We start from the raw sequence: 20,162 nt of genomic DNA on the forward strand, positions 1-20,162 counted from the left end.
AGTTTTTTCTAATATCTAATCTGTGTCTCCTCCCATTCAGCTTCATCCCATTGCTTCTAGTCTTTCCTTGTGCAAATGAGAATAAAGTTGATCCTTCTACAATGTGACAGCCCTTTAGATATTTGTAGACAGCTATTAAGTCTCCTCTCAGTCTTCTCTTTTGCAAACTAAACATTCCCAAATCCTGCAACCTTTCCTCATAAGACAGGGTTTGCAGACCGGTCACCATTCTGGTCACTCTTTTCTGAACTTGTTCTTCAAAAAAGAGGGCACTGTGGAGCTTGGGAACTCAAAAAGGCTTGGATGTCCATGGAAGACAACAGTGGTGGATGATTACAGAATTCTTTCTTTCTATGGTGAAAAAAGCCCTTCACAACTTCACAACATTCACCCAAGTGAAGAAATTCATGAAAGCAAATAAAGAGGATTCACCACAAGGTGGAAACCATTAATCAGCCTTAAAAACAGAAAAGCCAGATTAGACTTTACCAAATAAAACCTTCTAAAATAGTGTAGGGAAGGTGACCTGATGGACGGACTAGTCAGAGTGAAGAAGGAAAGGTTTGCACAGTGTAGGTAGGTGTCAGTTAAAGTGATTCAGGAATCAGGAAAGTGTAGTGGACGTGCAGTACCTTGGGTTGACCATTAGATGGCAGGGAGGAGTGTGAGCAAAGGACTTGACAACAGCTTAGGGCTTTAGAAACCGTTGGTCATGGGGGGCGGGGTTACAGTGACAGGGGACCGGGAGAGCTATAAATACTGAGGGAGGGTTCCAGAAGGTTCCAGTCCCCAAGGGGAGCTCCAGTGACAGGAGGACTGCGACAGTCTGTGCGCTGTGAGGAGAATCTAAACCAGGGGGACTGAGGAGAGAGAACGTCAGGGGGGTGGTCCTGACAGGAAGAACCGCAGAAGGGACGAGGCACTGGGTGTGAGACACCGTATTTGTCATGACGACTGATCAGTGGAAGCGCTGTTGGTTTAAGGGCCTAAGGCGGCAACAGTGACGGACCTGTCAGGAGCGTCGACGAGTGAAGAGGGGACAGTGTGTGCATACACGTCCCCCAGTGTAACATGCGGTGTGTAAGAAGCAGTCCTGGAAACGGAGGGCCGTGAGGTGAAGAAAGTGCGGTGTGCTTCTGAGGCCGTCAGGCGGACGGCAAGTGAGAAATAAACTTGGACTTGTTGCACCCAGAATCTGCCTCCATCGTGTCTCTGTTTTCGTCTCTGCGCGGTAAGTAGAGGGACCACCCCCCCAGCTCGGATCACCGACCCTACATTTGGCGTAGTCGACTGGATCGCCGCCGCTAATACTTCATCTTCTGCGGCAGGCCTGCCTTAAAGGATGGAGAAGGACTTGGACTGTGCTGCTTGGATAACAAATACCGGTGGATTACAATTGGCTTACCTGTGGATTACAAATTGGGAGCGCTGTGGTGACTCCGTGGTGCTGACAGAAGATCCGGGGCGGTATCAGGAGCTGCGCAAGATGGCGGCATTACTACAGCGCAGGGGAGAGGTCTGGGTGTTTGCAGTCGTGTTGAATGGACTGGGACCCCCTCCAACGTACCCCCGTGGACAGCAGTATGTGCCCGGAGGCCGACGCTCCCATGTACTGGACCCTGGCAGATGGGTGGAAAGGTCTGCCAACGCCCCACCCAGCAGGAGGAGTGGCACAGAAGAAAAACTTGGCTGCGGCTGTCTGACGCCATTCGAGTGCAGCCCAACGGACGGTATGAGATGCTGCGGGTGTCGGGGCATCGGCCGCCTAGAGTGACAATGGCGGCGAGAGATGGAGCTGCACCAGAAGTCAACTTCAGAACCACGGGTGGGCAGCGGGATGCTGAGCCGGGGAGCGGAGCCTGAGGGGAGTCAGCGAGAACGGCCGCCATCAATACCAGCAGAGGACTTCTCAGCGGAGCCCCCGAGTCCGGAGGGAAGGCCCGCAGGACAGTGGAGCAAGGAACGGAGGCTGCGGGGGAAACCGCGTGATGATGGGACGGAGGCCGCAGCACCGGGGAAGGTGAGAGTACCCCCGGCCCTACCAGTGCCTCCGCAAGCGGCCCCCACCATTCTGCTGCAGCACGCGGCCCCCTGCGCACCGGAAGGCCTAGTTACCACGGGCCCCGTGGTGTATGCGGAGCTGAGCGAGGACCCCGCTCATGTCCCCGAACTACCCCGCCTGGAGTCACCAGTGCAGAGCTCACCCAAAGAAGACGCTGCTGCGCTTCCCCTGCTAATAGCAGCTGCATCGCTGAAATCGGCCGTTACTCCGGCTCCATTGGAAGTAGTGGATGCGGCATACACGTCCCCCAGTGTAACATGCGGTGTGTAAGAAGCGGCCCTGGAAACGGAGGGCCGTGAGGTGAAGAAAGTGCGGTGTGCTTCTGAGGCCGTCAGGCGGACGGCAAGTGAGAAATAAACTTGGACTTGTTGCACCTAGAATCTGCCTCCATCGTGTCTCTGTTTTAGTCTCTGCGCGGTAAGTAGAGGGACCACCCCCCCAGCTCGGCCCACCGACCCTACAATAGCAAGCCTAGTTCTGCACAAATCATTCTGTGGACAGATGAAAACAAAATCAACATGTCCCAGAATGATGGGAAGAAGAAAGTATTAAGAAGGCTTGGATCGGCTCATGAAAACACACCACATCCTATGTTAAAAATGTAAACATGGATACAAAACACTCATATGGTTATTGTATGAAAGTTGTTAGCCTGTCCAAATAGAACCACAATCGGCTTCCATATAGTTTTTTGGCAGCCTGGATTGGTCTGTGTAAAGGGAGATTAGTCTAAAATATTTAAAATGGAAGACTTTATCCAAAAATTAAATCTGATAAGTATTAATTAATTTTAGGCCACTGATAGATATAATCCTCTGAACCAAAGTCTGAAATCTTTAAAAGTTTTGTCCCATAGAGTCCATGAGTGCATTGGCTGATGGCCAATTGAATGACAGAATGTACTGATTGAATAATAGTTGGTCTTTTTTTCAATGTTATGAAACAAATGGTGAAACCATTGTGAACTAAAATGTTTTGACCACATCTTTGTAACAATCTTTTACTAGAAAAAAGTTCATTCAACGATTGCTCCATTATCAACCTTATTCTAGTTAAAGAAGCTCTCTCATCAAAGCTTTTGTCCTCTTAATGTATTGCACTCATAAGATTTAGCCAGAATCCTACTCCACACTGATGAGGGGCAACACCCCGAAACAGCTGTCTGTGGATGGATACCTGGCCTTGGTATTTCCCTTGTCATATCTGTAAACTCGTAAAGAGCTGGATATTGACTTAACCCCTTAACGACCGCCGATACGCCTTTTAACAGCGGTAATTAAGGGTACTAAAACCACAGCGCCGTTAATTCACGGCGCTGTGATTTAAGTGAATAGCGTCCCCCAGTGTCGGATTTTCTCCGGGGTCTCGGCTGCCAGGGTTAGCCGAGACCCCAGAGAACATGAATCGGTCGGTTTTTACCGACCCCCGCTTTTGCGATCACCGTTATTAACCCTATAACGGAGACCGCAAAAAAAAAGCAGCGATTTTACATTTAATTTCTCTCTCCTCTGATGTGATCGCACATCAGAGGAGAGAGAAATAGGGTCCCCGATCCCCCCGGTACCTCTCCGTGGCCCTCCGTCCCCTCCCGGTGGTCCCACGTACCGCCGGCATCCTCCGATGGGCGCCGCCATCTTGAAAATGGCGGGCGCATGCGCAGTGCGCCCGCCGGGAATCTGCCGGCTCCGGCTGGCAGATTCCATTCATTATTTTGATCACTATGATAAACGATCATAGTGATCAAAATAAAAAAAATAGTACATAACCCCCCCGTTTATCACTCCCTTATATAGGCCAATATAATGAAATAAAGAAAATATTTTTTTTTTCAGTTTTCCATTAGGGTTAGGGTTAGGGCTAGGGTTAGGGTTAGGGTAGGGTTAGGGCTAGGGTTAGGGTTAGGGTAGGGTTAGGGTTAGGGTTGGGCTAGGGTTAGGGTTGGGCTAGGGTTAGGGTTGGGCTAGGGTTAGGGCTAGGGTCAGGCTAGGGTTAGGGTTAGGGTTGTGCTGGGGCTAGGGTTAGGGCTCGGGTCACGACTAGGGTTAGAATTAGGGTTAGGGCGAACTAGAATTAAGGTTAGAATTAGGATTAGGGATTAGGGTTGGGATTAGGGTTAGGGTTGGGATTAGGGTTAGGGGTGTGTTGGGGTTAGGGTTGGAGCAAGAATTGAGGGGTTTCCACTATTTGCCAACTTTGGGGGTCTAAAAATTGGGGTCTAAAAAATCACTTTTGTGGAAATAAAAAAGACTTTTTATTTTCACGGCTCTGCGTTTATAAACTTTTGTGAAGCACTTGGGGGTTCAAAGTGCTCACCACACATCTAGATAAGTTCATTAGGGGGTCTAATTTCCAAAATGGGGTCACTTGTGGGGGGTTTCCACTGTTTAGGCCCATCAGGGGCTCTGCAAGCGCAACATGATGCCCGCAGACCATTCCATCAAAGTCTGCATTCCAAAATGGCACTCCTTCCCTTCCGAGCTCTCCCATGCGCCCAAACAGTGGTTCCCCCCCCACATATGGGGTATCGGCGTACTCAGGACAAATCGCATAACAACTGTGCGGGTATGATTTCTTCTGTTACCCTTGTAAAAATAAAAATTTGGGGGCGAAAAGATCATTTTTGTGGAAAAAAAATGGATTTTTTATTTTCACGGCTCTACGTTATAAATTTCTGTGAAGCACTTGAAGGTTCAAAGTGCTCACCACACATCTAGATAAGTTCCTTAATGGGTCTAGTTTCCAAAATGGGGTCACTTGTGGGGGGTTTCCACTGTTTAGGCCCATCAGGGGCTCTGCAAGCGCAACATGATGCCCGCAGACCATTCCATCAAAGTCTGCATTCCAAAATGGCACTCCTTCCCTTCTGAGCTCTCCCATGCGCCCAAACAGTGGTTCCCCCCCACATATGGGGTATCGGCGTACTCAGGACAAATCGCATAACAACTGTGCGGGTATGATTTCTCCTGTTACCCTTGTAAAAAATAAAAATTTGGGGGCGAAAAGATCATCTTTGTGGAAAAAAATAGATTTCTTATTTTCACGGCTCTACGTTATAAACTTCTGTGAAGCCCTTGGGGGTTCAAAGTGCTCACCACACATCTAGATAAGTTCCTTAATGGGTCTAGTTTCCAAAATGGGGTCACTTGTTGGAGGTTTCCACTGTTTAGGCACATTAAGGGCTCTCCGAACGCAACATGGCATCCGATCTCAATTCCAGCCAATTCTGCGTTGAAAAAGTCAAACGGCGCTCCATCCCTTGCGAGCTCTGCCGTGTGCTGAAATAGTGGTTTACCCCCACATATAGGGTATCGGCGTATTCAGGAGAAATTGTACAACAAATTTTGTGGTTGATTTTCTCTTTTAACACTTGTGAAAATAAAAAAAATTGGTTCTGAAGTAAATTTTTTGCAAAAAAAAGTTAAATATTAATTTTTTCCTTCCACATTGCTTTAGTTCCTGTGAAGCACTTAAAGGGTTAATAAACTTCTTGAATGTGGTTTTGAGCACCTTGAGGGGTCTAGTGTTTAGAATGGTGCCACTTTTGGGTATTTTCTGTCATGTACACCCCTCAAAATGACTTTAAATATGATGTGGTCCCTAAAAAAAATGGTTTTGTAAATTTTGTTGTAAAAATGAGAAATCGCTGGTCAACTTTTAACCCTTATAACTTCCTAACAAAAAAAAATTTTGCTTCCAAAATTGTGCTGATGTAAAGTAGACATGTGGGAAATGTTATTTATTAAGAAATTTGTGTGACACATCTCTCTGATTTGAGGGCCTAAAAATTTAAAGTTTTAAAATTGCAAAATTTTCAAAATTTTCGCCATATTTCCATTTTTTTCATAAATAAACACAAGACTTATTGAAGAAATTTTACCACTAATATGAAGTACAATATGTCACGAAAAAACAGTCTTAGAATCAGCGGGATCCATTAAAGCATTCCAGAGTTATAACCTCATAAAGGGACAGTGGTCAGAATTGTAAAAATTGGCCTGGTCATTAAGCTGCAAACTGGCTCTGTCGCTAAGGGGTTAAAGGGCTGCTTAATATGGTAGTAATGGTGGTTTCCAAAAGGAGCCACTCCTTGGCTGGGTCCTTCCCTGGAGGAAGATCTGGCTAGTCCCATGTTTGAGACTCTTAAATGAGGCTCCACGGACTTTATTTGCATACTCATAAGATTTGGCATTGTGTACTAACAATAAATTATTTTGCCCTCCTATTCAGTTAATTCCTCTCTTTTCCATTAGGGCTATGATATCACATGATTAACAACAGACTAGCGCTATGTAGAAGTAGGAAGTCTCTTTTCCTTGCATGAGTCATCATTAGAACTACAATTCCACATCACTGCAAAGTCTTTGACAGCCCAGCTTCACTTCCTCTTCAACTCTTGCCCCAGCCCCCTCCATCATAGACTCAATGGAAAAGAGAAGAAATAACTGGGTAGAAGGGCAATTTTAAGTACACTGTGCTATATAATATGATAATTGCAATATATTAAGAGGATAGAATGTTTGATGGCAGGAGTGCATCTTTAATGTTTATGGCCACCTAAAGCCTCTTTTCACAATGTAATACTTTCATATTTTTTTCCAGTCGCCTTCAGCTGTCTAAATATCGTCACGTTCATCTGTTTCGCAAGTTATTAAATGTGCAATGTCCCAGCCAACTGTGTAAAGGAATTACACAAACCAGTCTTATCTATATTCAGATCTAAGGAGACATTATGCAGATTATTCTAAGCAAACATATTTAGAAATGGAAATAAACTGTGATAGGGAAAACTTACCGATCCCAATGAATATTGCTGCAAATCCCTCTTCCTTCAGAGATCTTATATTCATTCCATGCATTCCCAGGCCCTTGCCCTCAATTACCTTATAAAAGAAAATACATTGCCAATTAAGAAAACTAATGTAATGTAACCTAATAAGGGAGAAGAGTGTTTGGAAACAGAGTAAAAACTTTGAAAGCCTGGAGGAGAATAAGACAGGATAGATAAGAGAAAGAGGATACATAATATGATTTGCAAACTGCTCATTAAAATGTGATTAGAAAGAAGGTTCTTTTTCTATTTCTAACAATGCCCGGCGCATGCAGGGAACAGACATTCAATATCGCTAACTGCATTTTAAGGCACATAAATGAAAATGTTACAAAGGGGTTTTTTTATATACAAAGGGTTGTTTAAGGCAAAAGTATGAAATATACAATTCAACATATTGATTACATCATTCACCCACTGATCATCGCTATTTATGCGTCATGGCAAAGGGAGCACTAGGATTAGATAATAATGACTTGAAGGGGACAACCATCAAGAAAATGGATGGAGGCAACCACAAAGTCATAGATTTGTGAATAACAAGCCAAAAGGAGACAGCTCATGGTAGGATATTCTGGAAATTGTGTTCCTGTAGTCATCAAGATTGAAAGCTTTTAAAGGGATATTCTACTGTCATATAACTAAAGCTTATAGGAGCCATCCAGAATGCAGATAAGTGTGTGCCCAACATCTGGAACTCCCAATGGTCTGCTGTTATCAGGTCAAGAAGAAGTAAAACAATGAATAAAGCCCCCGTTACACACAGGGAGATCGCTAGCGATATTGCTAAAGTGTCACCGATTTTGTGACGCAGCAGCGATATTGCTAGCGATATCGCTATGTGTGATACTTACCTCTGACTGGCTCCCCCGCTGGTTATCGCTGATCGAGCGTGAATGTCCTGGACCGTTTCTCATCGGCCACTTCCTGCTGGGCTTCCTGCTGGCGCCGACGAGCGATGCGTGGACGCGGGCGGGAGGACGTCTTCATCGCCGCGTCTGACAGGTAAGTAATGGGCGCCGACCGCTGCTATGTCGCTGGCGAGATCTGCCTGTTTGGCAGCTCACTAGTGACCATTTAGCGATGCACCAGCGATCCTGACCGGGTCGCATCGTGGTCAGAATCGCTGGTGCATCACTAAATGTAACGGTACCCTAAAGCCAAAGCTGCGTAATTTAAATGGGCTGTGTCCAGCCTTAGGTTACAAGTCTAAGTAGTATATCACTTCTGTACACGTTCTGACAAGACTTGTCCAGTCTTGTTCAATACACTAGCACTGAGCAAGGCCATGCCCATATAGTCCACACGTAACGGAATTTATGCAAATCACACACTTATGGTTATACCAACGTCAGATAATCCTCACAGTGTGCACCGCATGATGTGAAGATTCACAAGTCTGCAGTCAAATAGAGTAACTGCAGGCTTGCAGTCTAAAGCCAGACAACCCCTTTAATTCACCATGGCCAATCCCAGGTCTTCCAGCTCAGCCTTGCATTTTTTTTCTTTTTTAATTGGTAATTTTTTGAACCAGGGAGTCAGGGAGTTTTTTTTTAATAAAATTATTTTGGGTGTGTTTTTTTTCAGTTACTGGGTTAGTATTGGGGGTCTCTGATAGACGCCTTTCCTTTACTAACCCCTGGGCTTGATGCCAGCTGACATTACACAGCTGACATCAACCTCCAAAAATATTACCCCAATTGCCAATGCACCACATCAATCAGGAAGAGTCAGGCAAAGCACCAGAATAAGCACGTCTAATGTGATGCACCAATTCTGGGGTGGCTGCAGGTTGGTATTTTTAGGCTTGGAAGGAATCAATATCTATGGACCTTCCAAGCCTGATAATATCAGCCCCCAGCTGTTTGCTTTATCTTGTCTGGTTATCAAACGTAGGGGAGACGCCACAAAGTTTTATTAATTAATTACTTACTTAGTAGGTTCAAAAAAAGTTAAAACACCCTTTTGTGTCACATGAAAGGCACTAAAAAGGGAAACTTTGTAATATTTAGGGGGCAGACATTAATCTGAGCTCTCTCTCCTTTAACAACGCTCACTGAACTGCTTCAAGAGGACAGTGTGACATGCATCTTGTCACCGCGTCTTCTATAAACCAAATGACGCAATGTGACCTGCCAGTTACAGTAATGCTAGTAGAACACATGGCTAAGGCATTACTGTGTATGGTGGTCAATCCCAGCTTGTTTATTGGCTGCCTAACAGCCTAGAAACATACGGGCCCATGACTTGAACATGGCGCCTGAGCACCAGCGATACTCGATCGAGTAATGAGCATGCATGAGTATCCCAATGCTTAATCAAGCATTGAGCAATGGCGAGCATGCTCACTCATCACTAATCTCTACGCAAAATTAATGAGCAAAAATGGCTGTTTACAAATAAAGGCTGAATAATTCTGGTCTTGTGAAAAATTGTGAATTTTAGTATACTGTACAAAGTTACAGGCAGTGTATCCACAGCAAAGATGTTCCTAGCTACAATTAATGGTTCGATTCAAGGAATCTTTTTCAAAAAAGTCGAAGGTTGTGTGTGGAGCCAGGGATCTGTCAAGTATCTTATGGTGAAAACACATGGTGTTGTATAGCGCTCTAAAAGATAACTGGCAAATACATGGCTCCACACATACCCTGCAACTTTTTTTGAAAAAGATTCCTTGAATCGAAATGTTAATTGCTGCAAGAGTCTACCTTCTCCTTGTGGATAACCTGCCTTCAACTTTGTATAGTTAACGTCACAATGTTTGCATCGCAACTCGAGTGTGCAGTGAATTGTTCTTTGGATATACGAGGATTCTGCTCCCTTTTCACTAGCACCTCCAATTACCTGTGTTTGTGGACTCTGAATATATTTCAATATCTGTCTTGATCAGCTCCTTTAATTGATTAGGTGTTAATACTATTGAGAAAAATATTTTAGTTTTACTAGGATAGAGATGAGCGAATTTGTTCGGATTTTGGGTCTGAATTTGATTTTGACATATTTGGACCATATTCGAACACTATTCAGGATGAATGTATGTCTTATATTCGGTTCCAAACATATTCAGAAATTTTTACTCCCATTGACTCCAATGACATTCAGCTGTGTTCGATGAATATTGCAAAAACAATGTTCGAATCAGATCGTATTCAGAAACAAATCCGAACAAATTCGCTCATCTCTAGTTAAGACTCATTCAAGGTCAGTTATCTTCTTATCACACTCAGGAAGTACCAGCGCTTTGGATGCAGCATATTTTCACTTCATCCAAAGCTCTGCGTTCTAATCATGCATGCAATTCTGCATGTATTCACTGAACTATGCAGACTTATGGCATCCAAGACATTTCTACTGTGGAAATTTCTGTTGCAGAGACTAGTGTCTCCACTACGGAAGCCGACATGCTGTGGCTCGTAAACCCACGCCGCCTGTGAGTTTACGCCACTTAAAAAAAAGCACAGTGGGCATTAGATTTCCATAAATCCCATCCACTGTGCTTGTATCGTAGAATGCAGCAGTTTGGACGCAGCACAAGTGTTTGGTCAGATTTTCATCAGAGTGTCATTAGAGTTTCATCCGAATTTCATCAGTTTTTCTTGTATGGAAAAAAAAGAAGTATGTACAGTTTCTTGAGTATTTGCAGCGTAATTTTGTACACATTTTTTGTCGTAGCAACAGTCCCTGCAAAGTGAATGATATTTCAGAAATGTAATGCACATGTTGCTTAGTTTTTTCAAATCTGCAGCACGCCAGTCAATACGTCCAGCATTTGTCACATATTTTTAAAAAAATGAGAAAAACTCATAAAAAGCAAACAGTAACATGGCTAAAATGCAGCAAAAATTTGTGAATTTTACACAGCGTTTTTTCATGGCAATTCATTAGTATTTCCAGCAAACTTTCTTCTGTAAAATACTGAACATGTGCACACACCCTAAGCGTATGTGCACACGTTGCGGATTACCCTGCAGATTTTTCTGCGCAGATTTTGCTAAATCCGTAGGTAAAATGACCTGCGTTTTACCTGCAGATTTAATGCTGATTTACTGCGGATTTTCTGCAGATTTTGTGCAGATTTCGCCTGCGTTTTAACACCTGCAGATTTCTATAAGAGAGCAGGTGTAAAAACGCTGTGGATTCCGCACAAAGAATTGACATGGTGAGGATTCAAATCCGCAGCAAATCTGCGCAGAAAAATCCGCAGCATGTGCACAGCGTTTTTATTTGACATTGGTTAAAATGGTACTGTACACTGCAGCAGAATCTGCTGCGGATCCGCAGGGCCAAATCTGCTGCGGATCCACAGCAGAATCCGCAACGTGTGCACATACCCTAAGAGTGTCAGTTTTTTTAACATCTTCCTGGCCAGTTCAATTTACTTTAAATTTATCTGGTGCAAATTGAATTACCCCCTATCCCCCACCCAAGAACCCCACCTGAATGGAGCAAACCTGTGCAAATTGAATTTTGGAAGCTTCCTCAGTTCTAGCTTGCATATACAGTTGTGGCCAAAAGTATTGACACCCCTGCAATTCTGTCAGATAATACTCAGTTTCTTCCTGAAAATGATTGCAAACACAAATTCTTTGGTATTATTATCTTCATTTAATTTGTCTTAAATAAAAAAACACAAAAAGAATTGTCCTAAAGCCAAATTGGATATAATTCCACACCAAACATAAAAAAGAGGGTGGACAAAAGTATTGGCACTGTTCGAAAAATCATGTGATGCTTCTCTAATTTGTGTAATTAACAGCACCTGTAACTTACCTGTGGCACCTAACAGGTGTTGGCAATAACTAAATCACACTTGCAGCCAGTTGACATGGATTAAAGTTGACTCAACCTCTGTCCTGTGTCCTTGTGTGTACCACATTGAGCATGGAGAAATGAAAGAAGACCAGAGAACTGTCTGAGGACTTGAGAAACCAAATTGTGAGGAAGCATGAGCAATCTCAAGGCTACAAGTCCTTCTCGAAAGACCTGAATGTTCCTGTGTCTACCGTGCGCAGTGTCATCAAGACGTTTAAAGCCCATGGCACTGTGGCTAACCTCCCTAGATGTGGATGGAAAAGAAAAATTGACAAGAGATTTCAAAGCAAGATTGTACCGATGTTGGATAAAGAACCTTGACTAACATCCAAACAAGTTCAAGCTGCCCTGCAGTCCAAGGGTACTACAGTGTCAACCCGTACTATCCGTCGGCGTCTGAATGAAAAGGGACTGTATGGTAGGAGACCCAGGAAGACCCCACTTCTTACCCCGAGACATAAAAAAGCCAGGCTGGAGTTTGCCAAAACTTACCTGAAAAAGCCTAAAATGTTTTGGAAGAATGTTCTCTGGTCAGATGAGACAAAAGTAGAGCTTTTTGGGCAAAGGCATCAATATAGCGTTTAGGAGAAAAAAAGAGGCATTCAAAGAAAAGAACACGGTCCCTACAGTCAAACATGGCGGAGGTTCCCTGATGTTTTGGGGTTGCTTTGCTGCCTCTGGCACTGGACTGCTTGACCATGGGCATGGCATTATGAAGTCTGAAGACTACCAACAAATTTTGCAGCATAATGTAGGGCCCAGTGTGAGAAAGCTGGGTCTCCCTCAGAGATCATGGGTCTTCCAGCAAGACAATGACCCAAAACACACTTCAAAAAGCACTAGAAAATGGTTTGAGAGAAAGCACTGGAGACTTCTAAGGTGGCCAGCAATGAGTCCAGACCTGAATCCCATAGATTCCTGTGGAGAGATCTAAAAATGGCAGTTTGGAGAAGGCACCCTTCAAATATCAGGGACCTGGAGCAGTTTGCCAAAGAAGAATGGTCTAAAATTCCAGCAGAGCATTTTAAGAAACTCATTGATGGTTACCGGAAGCGGTTGGTCGCAGTTATTTTGGCTAAAGGTTGTGCAACCAAGTATCAGGCTGAGGGTGCCAATACTTTTGTCTGGCCCATTTTTGGAGTTTTGTGTGAAATGATCAATGTTTTGCTTTTTGCTTCATTCTCTTTTGTGTTTTTTCATTTAAGACAAATTAAATGAAGATAATAATACCAAAGAATTTGTGTTTGCAATCATTTTCAGGAAGAAACTGAGTATTATCTGACAGAATTGCAGGGGTGTCAATACTTTTGGCCACAACTGTATGTTCGCATCCTTGTGCTGAATTAATTTTTAGAGTTTTACTGAATCCAACAGAACTAAAGGTCCCGTTACATTTAGCGAAGCACCAGTGATCCCGACAACGATACGACGTGGTCAGGATCGCTTGTGCATCGCTAAATGGCCGTTAGTGAGCTGCCAAACAGGCAGATCTCACCAGCGATGCTGCAGCGGTCGGCGATCGTTACTTACCTGTCAGACGGCAGCTCTGCTGACGACTTCCTCCTGCGTCCATGGAGTCGCTCGTCGGTGCCAGCAGGAAGCTGATGACGAGAAATGGACCAGGACGATCTCGCACGATCAACAATAGCCAGCGGGGGGCAGGTCGGAGGTAAGTGTCACATGTAGAAAGATCGCTACCGATATCGCTGTTGCATCACAAAATCGGTGACACTTTAGCGATATCGCTAGCGATCTCACTATGTGTGAAGGGGGCTTTATACGGTGTGCCATTTTTCCAAAAAGTCCCAAAAATGTCACTTTTCTTCTATTTGAAGTTAAGACTACAGTTACCTACAGCAATCATACATTTCCATTCTTTAATGTATATTGCAATAGATTGGTTTGGATTATATTGGTACTACCATTATCTTTTATAGATTATTCGCACACAGTCCCTAAACTATATTCATTTTTCTCTATGCCTCATATGAGATATCCTTCAGGAAGTTTCCAAAGCTAAATATGAAAAAAAATTGAAAGAAGCAACATTATCTCGGTAATGTACCCAAGCATGATTTGCTTTGGATATGAACATTTCAGTTTTGTGCATGTTTTTTTGTAAGCCCAATCTACAATTTTCCTCTTGTTATTTTCTATCTTCAGTAGTTACGTCAAATATTTGTGCAGCGCTAAAATCCTGGAGAGAGCAGGGAGCTGGGGTCATGGCACAATAATGGAAATGTGTGGAAATTTACTGCAAAAAGCAAACATCTCATTACTATGTTCCTGCATTGCAATATGCTTGTAGGCTACTAAAAGCACACCATGTGCGATTTTTCTATTTTGATAATATAAAAGTGCACAATGCTGTAAGTAGATTTTGCATACAGCATTCAACAAGTGAGACGGATAGAATCAATGCGCTGATTCCTAATGCAAAAGTCTGCATACATTTACATTGTAAATATTTGCATGCCAACACCTGAAATGTAGATAGCCCACAGGTTGCAAAGGCTGTAACAATTGAATTGAAATGACATTGGAGCTATGGTACACGATATATTGCATTCATTATTTGGAGTCAAAAATTCTAAAGTGAAGAATTATTTGAAGGAGGGTACGCTGCCAAATTATTCTCTTAAATATTCATTTGAATGAGCAGTAATCTTAACTATTATACAATTGCTAAGCTGAGCTCTGTTAAAATGTCCTACAGTCATGGACAAAAGTTTTGTGATTGGCTCAAATTTGGGTTTACAAAAAATTTGCTGCTTCAATTTATTTAGTGGCAATTTGCATTAAATCTAGATTGTTATGAATAGTGATTAGATGACTAAAACATAATTGCATAAGCATTCCTTGTCATGAAAATTCATCAGAAAGCCACCATTTAAACTGAATTTCAGCCCTGTCAAAAAATTGACCTGGTGACATAATTTCAGTGATATTGTTGTTGTTAGTTCAGAATAAAGTGTTAATGAGGACAAGGCAGCTGATATCACTCTGTCATGCTGATAGAATTATAAGAGAAGACTGGTTGTTTTACATTTGGACTGGTGCTACTAATCATTGTCTGTTTCTGTTCACCATGGTTATCTTCACGGAAATAAGTGTAGTGATTAGTGATGAGCGAGTATATTCTTTACTTGGGTTTCTCCGAACATGCTCTGGTGGTCTCCGAGTATTTTGTAGTGCTCAGAGATTCAGTTTTCGCTGTCGCAGCTGCATGATTTACGGCTGCTAGACAGATTGAATACATGTGAGAATTCCCTAACAAACAGGCATTCCTCACATGTATTCAGGCTGTCCAGCAGCTGCAACTCATGCAGCTAAGGTGACGAAAACTACATCTCCGAGCACTACAAAATACTCTGAGACCACCGGAGCATGCTCTGGGAAACCCGAGTAACGAGTATACTTGCTAGTAGAGTTGACCGAAACGGGTCGAAAAAATTCAAAAGTCGCCGACTTTCGCCAAAGTCGGGTTTCATGAAACGAAACCCGACCTTAGCGTGAGGTTGGCCACGAGGTTGGCGACCATCGCGCCAAAGTCGCGGTTCAAAAGATGCTTTTGTACCCTTTTTCAGCCAATCAGGAAGAATGGACACTGTGGGCAACGTGATGACATAGGCAGCGGTTACCACCATGTTTGTGAAGGGCATGCAAGTGATTGGCTTGCTTTGTGTGGCGTCACAGGGGGTATAAAAGGGCGTGCACGCCGACTGCCATGTTACTTATGCTGATCTCAGAATAGGGAGAGCCGCTGCTGATTCTGTAGGGAGAGCGTTAGGCAGGGAAGAAGATACCAAAAACTACTTTTGCTGCTAGCAATTTTGGCTGTACAACACACCAGTTACTGTGCAGTGCAAGGGGAGGCTATATTTTGGTGCATCAGCTCTGTTGGTTATTAGGCTGCCTTTTAAGGCTCCCTAACAACTGCATTGCTGTTTTCACACTGCTGAGCAAACTGCTTTTTTCAAAGCAATCCAAACTTTATTGTTTTGTCCTGGTGAGTTACTGAGCGTTCATTTTTTCACACACCGTACAGCGGTGTACGCTCCTCACACAGTACCGTGTACCAGCTGGTATCACGGCCAAATTGAAGCTATCTAAGTGTGTGACTCTGTAAGGAAAAGCCAAGGAGATTGTCCGTTCTTACAGACCTACACTCTAGAGAGATTCCAATTCTGCCCAATTCTATATACACCTTGTAGGTAGTCATACACTAGGCAATTTCTGCCTGTCACATTGTGGTGTAATCTGTCCTTGGCCATAGACAATAGTTCAGCGGCCAAATTGAAGCTATCTGTGTGTGTGATTCTGTAAGAAAAAGCAGAGGAGTTTGTCCGTTGTTACAGACCTACACTATAGGGAGATTCCAATTCTGCCCAATTCTATATACACCTTTGTTATGAGTTCATTTTCCCCTTCACCATTGAGGTCTGAAGAACTCCCTCTTCTGGTGAAGGAAGGTAGTGAGGCTGATAACCAAACATCTGAGCTGGTAGAGGATGACTGCGTGATGGGAATTGCTGACTGGATATAAGGCAGCCGACGCCCTTCTGCTCGCTGGTGATTTCTCTGAGGGATTCTAGGAGACCAGTCTGATTCCTGCTCCTCAAAAGCTAAGTTTTCTGCCTTGCTTTTTGCATTTGTGTTTTGGTTTTATTTTGCCTTGCTTTTCTGGATTCTGCCATTCCCTGCTGGGGTGAGCTGAATTCCTTTGTGTCTTTTTGCTCTGTCTTCAGAAAATACCTGAGTACTGACATAGTCTTTTTGAAGCCTAGCGTCTTCAGGGCATTTTTCCCTGTCAGTCTGTTGGCTCTTGTTTTGATAGGGTTTTTGGCGGATTGCAGACAGCAGCTTTTCTATCCTGTCCTATCTAGTTAGCTTGGGCCCCATCATTTGCTCAGTCTATCTTTCTATCTGTGTTAGTGTTTTTTCTTCTTGCTTCATCGTCATTATATGTTGGGGGCTGCTTATTGCTTTGGGGTCTGCTCTGGGGCAGTTTAGATTTCCCTTTCTGTCTTTAGGCTATGTAGTTCTCCGGCTGTGATCGAGGGGTCTAGGGCACCGTAGGAACCCCCCACGGCTACTGCTAGTTGTTGTTGATAGGTTCAGGGGTCTGCAATGCGATAGCTGCCAACTTCTCTGGTTTTCTGGACTTAGCTAGCATTTCTGTTTTTGCCTCCTACGGTGACTCATTCATAACACACCTTGTAGTTAGTCATACACTAGGCAATTTCTGCCTGTCACATTGCGGTGTAATCTCTACTGGGCCTGAGACAATAGTTCAGCGTCCTCCAATCTACAGTGAGATTCAAATTCTCACCAATACTATATACAGCTTCTGTCTTCTCATATACCAGCCAATTTCTGCCTGTCACATAGCGGTGTAATCTCTACTGGGCCTGAGACAATAGTTCAGCGTCCTCCAATCTACAGTGAGATTCAAATTCTCACCAATACTCTATACAGCTTCTGTCTTCTCATACACCAGCCAATTTCTGCCTGTCACATAGTGGTGTAATCTCTACTGGGCCTGAGACAATAGTTCAGCGTCCTCCAATCTACAGTGAGATTCAAATTCTCACCAATACTCTATAGACCATTTACCTTGTTTTACATTACCATATACCTGTTGTTATTTTGGGTACCTTTTTAAAAAAATGATGAAGTATTGTGGAAGAGGCCGTGGAAGTGGGCGGGGGTTGCCAGCTGGTCCTGATGGTGGTGTTGGTGGTGGTGGTGCTTCTGCTGGTTGCGGCAAAAGCACAATAGCACCTAAGGTAGGAGGTGGTGAGCCAGCGTCATTGTCTGGCTCTACAAGGCCTCGTAGGCTCCCTTTTCTGGGAGTAGTTAAACCGCTTTTAAAGCCGGAGCTTCAGGAACAAGTTTTGGCTTACATTGCTTACACAGCCTCCAGCTCTATCGCCTCCTCCTCTGAAGTTTCAAAAAATAAAAGCACTGCATCATCAGTGGAGGCTCCTGGACAGGAACAACACCTTTCCTTGTGTCCTTCACGCCTACCAAAAGTGAAGGATGCGGCAGGCCACACTACAGATTACTCCATGGAGTTCTTTTCTCATAACATGCCTGCGTTATCAAGTCAAATTGTGAATTCCCCAGTCCAAGATGAATCTGGCATGGAGTGCACTGATGCACAGCCACTGCTAGATTTATCTGCTGGTACATTCACTCAGAGCACTACATTGTCCTCTCAGTGTACTGAGCCAGAATCTGACCCTGATGAAACTTAGGTGCCCCTTCCCGCATACTATACCACCATACACAGTGGCACAGAGGAAGGTGCACATGACATTGAAGAGGAGGTGATGGATGACCCAGTTGTTGACCCAGATTGGCATCCATTGGGGGAAGAGGGTGCCGCTGCCAATAGCTCAGAAAAGGAGGAGGAGCATCCACAGCAGGCATCGACATCACAACAGCTGTTATCTGGCAGGCCCGGAGCAGTCCAAAAACGGGATACAAAAACCAAAAGAGTTGCAGGACAGCTTGGCCAGACAGTCAAAATAGCACAGCGTGCAAGGCCTCAAAAAAGAGGATTCAGTTATGTAATTAGTTCAGTTCAATACCAATTCAGAGCTTGCTCAGGAATGGCAGTAGGCAGTTGTCAGTTGCATGTACAGTGAAGGAAACATGTCTAGACACTGGCCTGGTGTTAAGGAGTGCAGCACAACAGCCATTCGTCACAAGAATTAAACTGTAAAGGACTGAGCTACCTTCAGACTGCTTGAGACATCGAAAAGAATGATTATCTGAGGAGAAGGTTGAGCACTACCATTAGTAGAGATGGGCGAACTCGAACAGTAAAATTTGGCGTCCATACCAAACACCTACTGTTTGGGCATGGACATCGAACATGGACTTCACCAGCAAGTCCGTGATAGTGTTCAGGTTCAACCTCTCAAACACCGAGTGTTTGTCACTCTGTCATGTTCACATATTGCATGTATATTATGTTTGAGTCCCCATGGCTGCATAATTTGCAGCTGTTAGACAGCCCGAACACATGTGGGATTCCCTAACAAACAGTCAATCCCTGCCTGTGTTCACAAAACATGCAGCCAGGCAAGTGACGAAAGGGTTTAATATCTCAGTAGTCAGTAGCTACCACATGACTTGAGATCTAAAGCCAAAACAGCATCTTCTTCAAAAGGGAAGAGACCCCCCAATTGCATAGAGCTGTTTTGAGGTTATTGCCCCTCACCAGTGCAAAGTAGGACACTGGTTGACTGAAGTGAGAGGAATTTGATGGAAGGTTTTAAGCTATGTTCTCATGATAAGCTTTTCATGTGTTTCTGACAATGCAGAATTTCTTCACCTATTATTTAAATTAGGTTACTTGAATTTTTTGCTATGGTCTTAGTGCATTCCAACACAAAAACCATTGCAGGGCAATAAGAACATAAAGGCTTGTCTTAGTTTTGCCAGAAAACATCTTGATGATCCCCAAGGAGAATGTCTGGCTATATGTTCGTGACCTCACACTGAAGCACACTTGGGTTATGCAGCAGGATAATGATCCAAAACACACCAGCAAGTCCACCTCTGAATGACTTTTGAAAAACAAAATTAAGACTTTGGAGTGACCCATTCAAAGTCCTGAACATAATCCAATTGAGGTGCGGTTCCATGACTTTAAACAGGTGGTTCAAGCTCGGATACCCTCCAATGTGGCTGAATTAAAACAATTCTGCAAAGATGAGTGGGCCAAAATTCCTCCAGAGCGTTGTAAAAGACTCATTGTCAGTTATCACAAATGCTTCATTGCAGTTGTTGTTGCTAAGGACGGCCCTATCAGTTATTAGGTTTAGGGAGAAATCACTTTTTACCTTAATAATAAAGACCTTAATTTAAAAACTGCATTTTGTGTATACTTGTGTTATCTTTATCTATTATTTATGGTTGTCTGGTGATCTGAAAGATTAAAGCGCGACAAACATGCAAAAGAATAGGAAATCAGGAAGGGAGCAAACACTTTTTCCCACAACTGTATCTATATATATGGTGTCTAGAATCTATGCAGTGTACAATGAAATCTCAAGACTATCAAGGGATTCTAGAGAGAAATGTGCTGCCTAGTGTCAGAAAGCTTGGTCTCAGTTGCAGGTCATGGGTCTTGCAACAGGTATATATACAGTATATACATTGCATTGCACAGTATATAAATTCTCTTTGTGTCACTATATTTTGTGAGCTATACTCATTTTAGTTGTCTTTTGACTTAACATTATAATTTTTTTGTTTTTGCAAGGCAAGCTATATTCTCTGTTGTCACCAGTTTGGGTATATTCAAGTCTCTCATTGCTTTTTATTCTATTGTTTGGGAATAGCGATGAGCCAAACAATTTTGAGTAGAATTTCTACTTGAATTTTTTGAAAGTCTGCAATTCACCATAATGCAGATTTTTTTGCAATTTGTTTGTATGTGGATTC

General features: G+C 43.4%; 1 protein-coding gene across 2 annotated transcripts in view; it reads right to left on the reverse strand.

Moving 5' to 3' along the window:
- Positions 1-20,162, reverse strand: part of DPYD (dihydropyrimidine dehydrogenase) — a 1,593,199-nt gene that overhangs the window by 1,056,453 nt on the left and 516,584 nt on the right. For both annotated transcript variants that reach the window (XM_073571402.1, XM_073571401.1), the window contains one exon: positions 6,855-6,942. In XM_073571402.1, the coding sequence (XP_073427503.1) occupies positions 6,855-6,942 (88 nt within the window). The remainder of the gene's footprint in view (positions 1-6,854; positions 6,943-20,162) is intronic.

The sequence above is a fragment of the Dendrobates tinctorius genome, unplaced genomic scaffold (assembly GCF_039654945.1).
Source record: "Dendrobates tinctorius isolate UK_male_01 unplaced genomic scaffold, ASM3965494v1 ptg000029l, whole genome shotgun sequence".
NCBI lineage: Eukaryota > Metazoa > Chordata > Amphibia > Anura > Dendrobatidae > Dendrobates > Dendrobates tinctorius.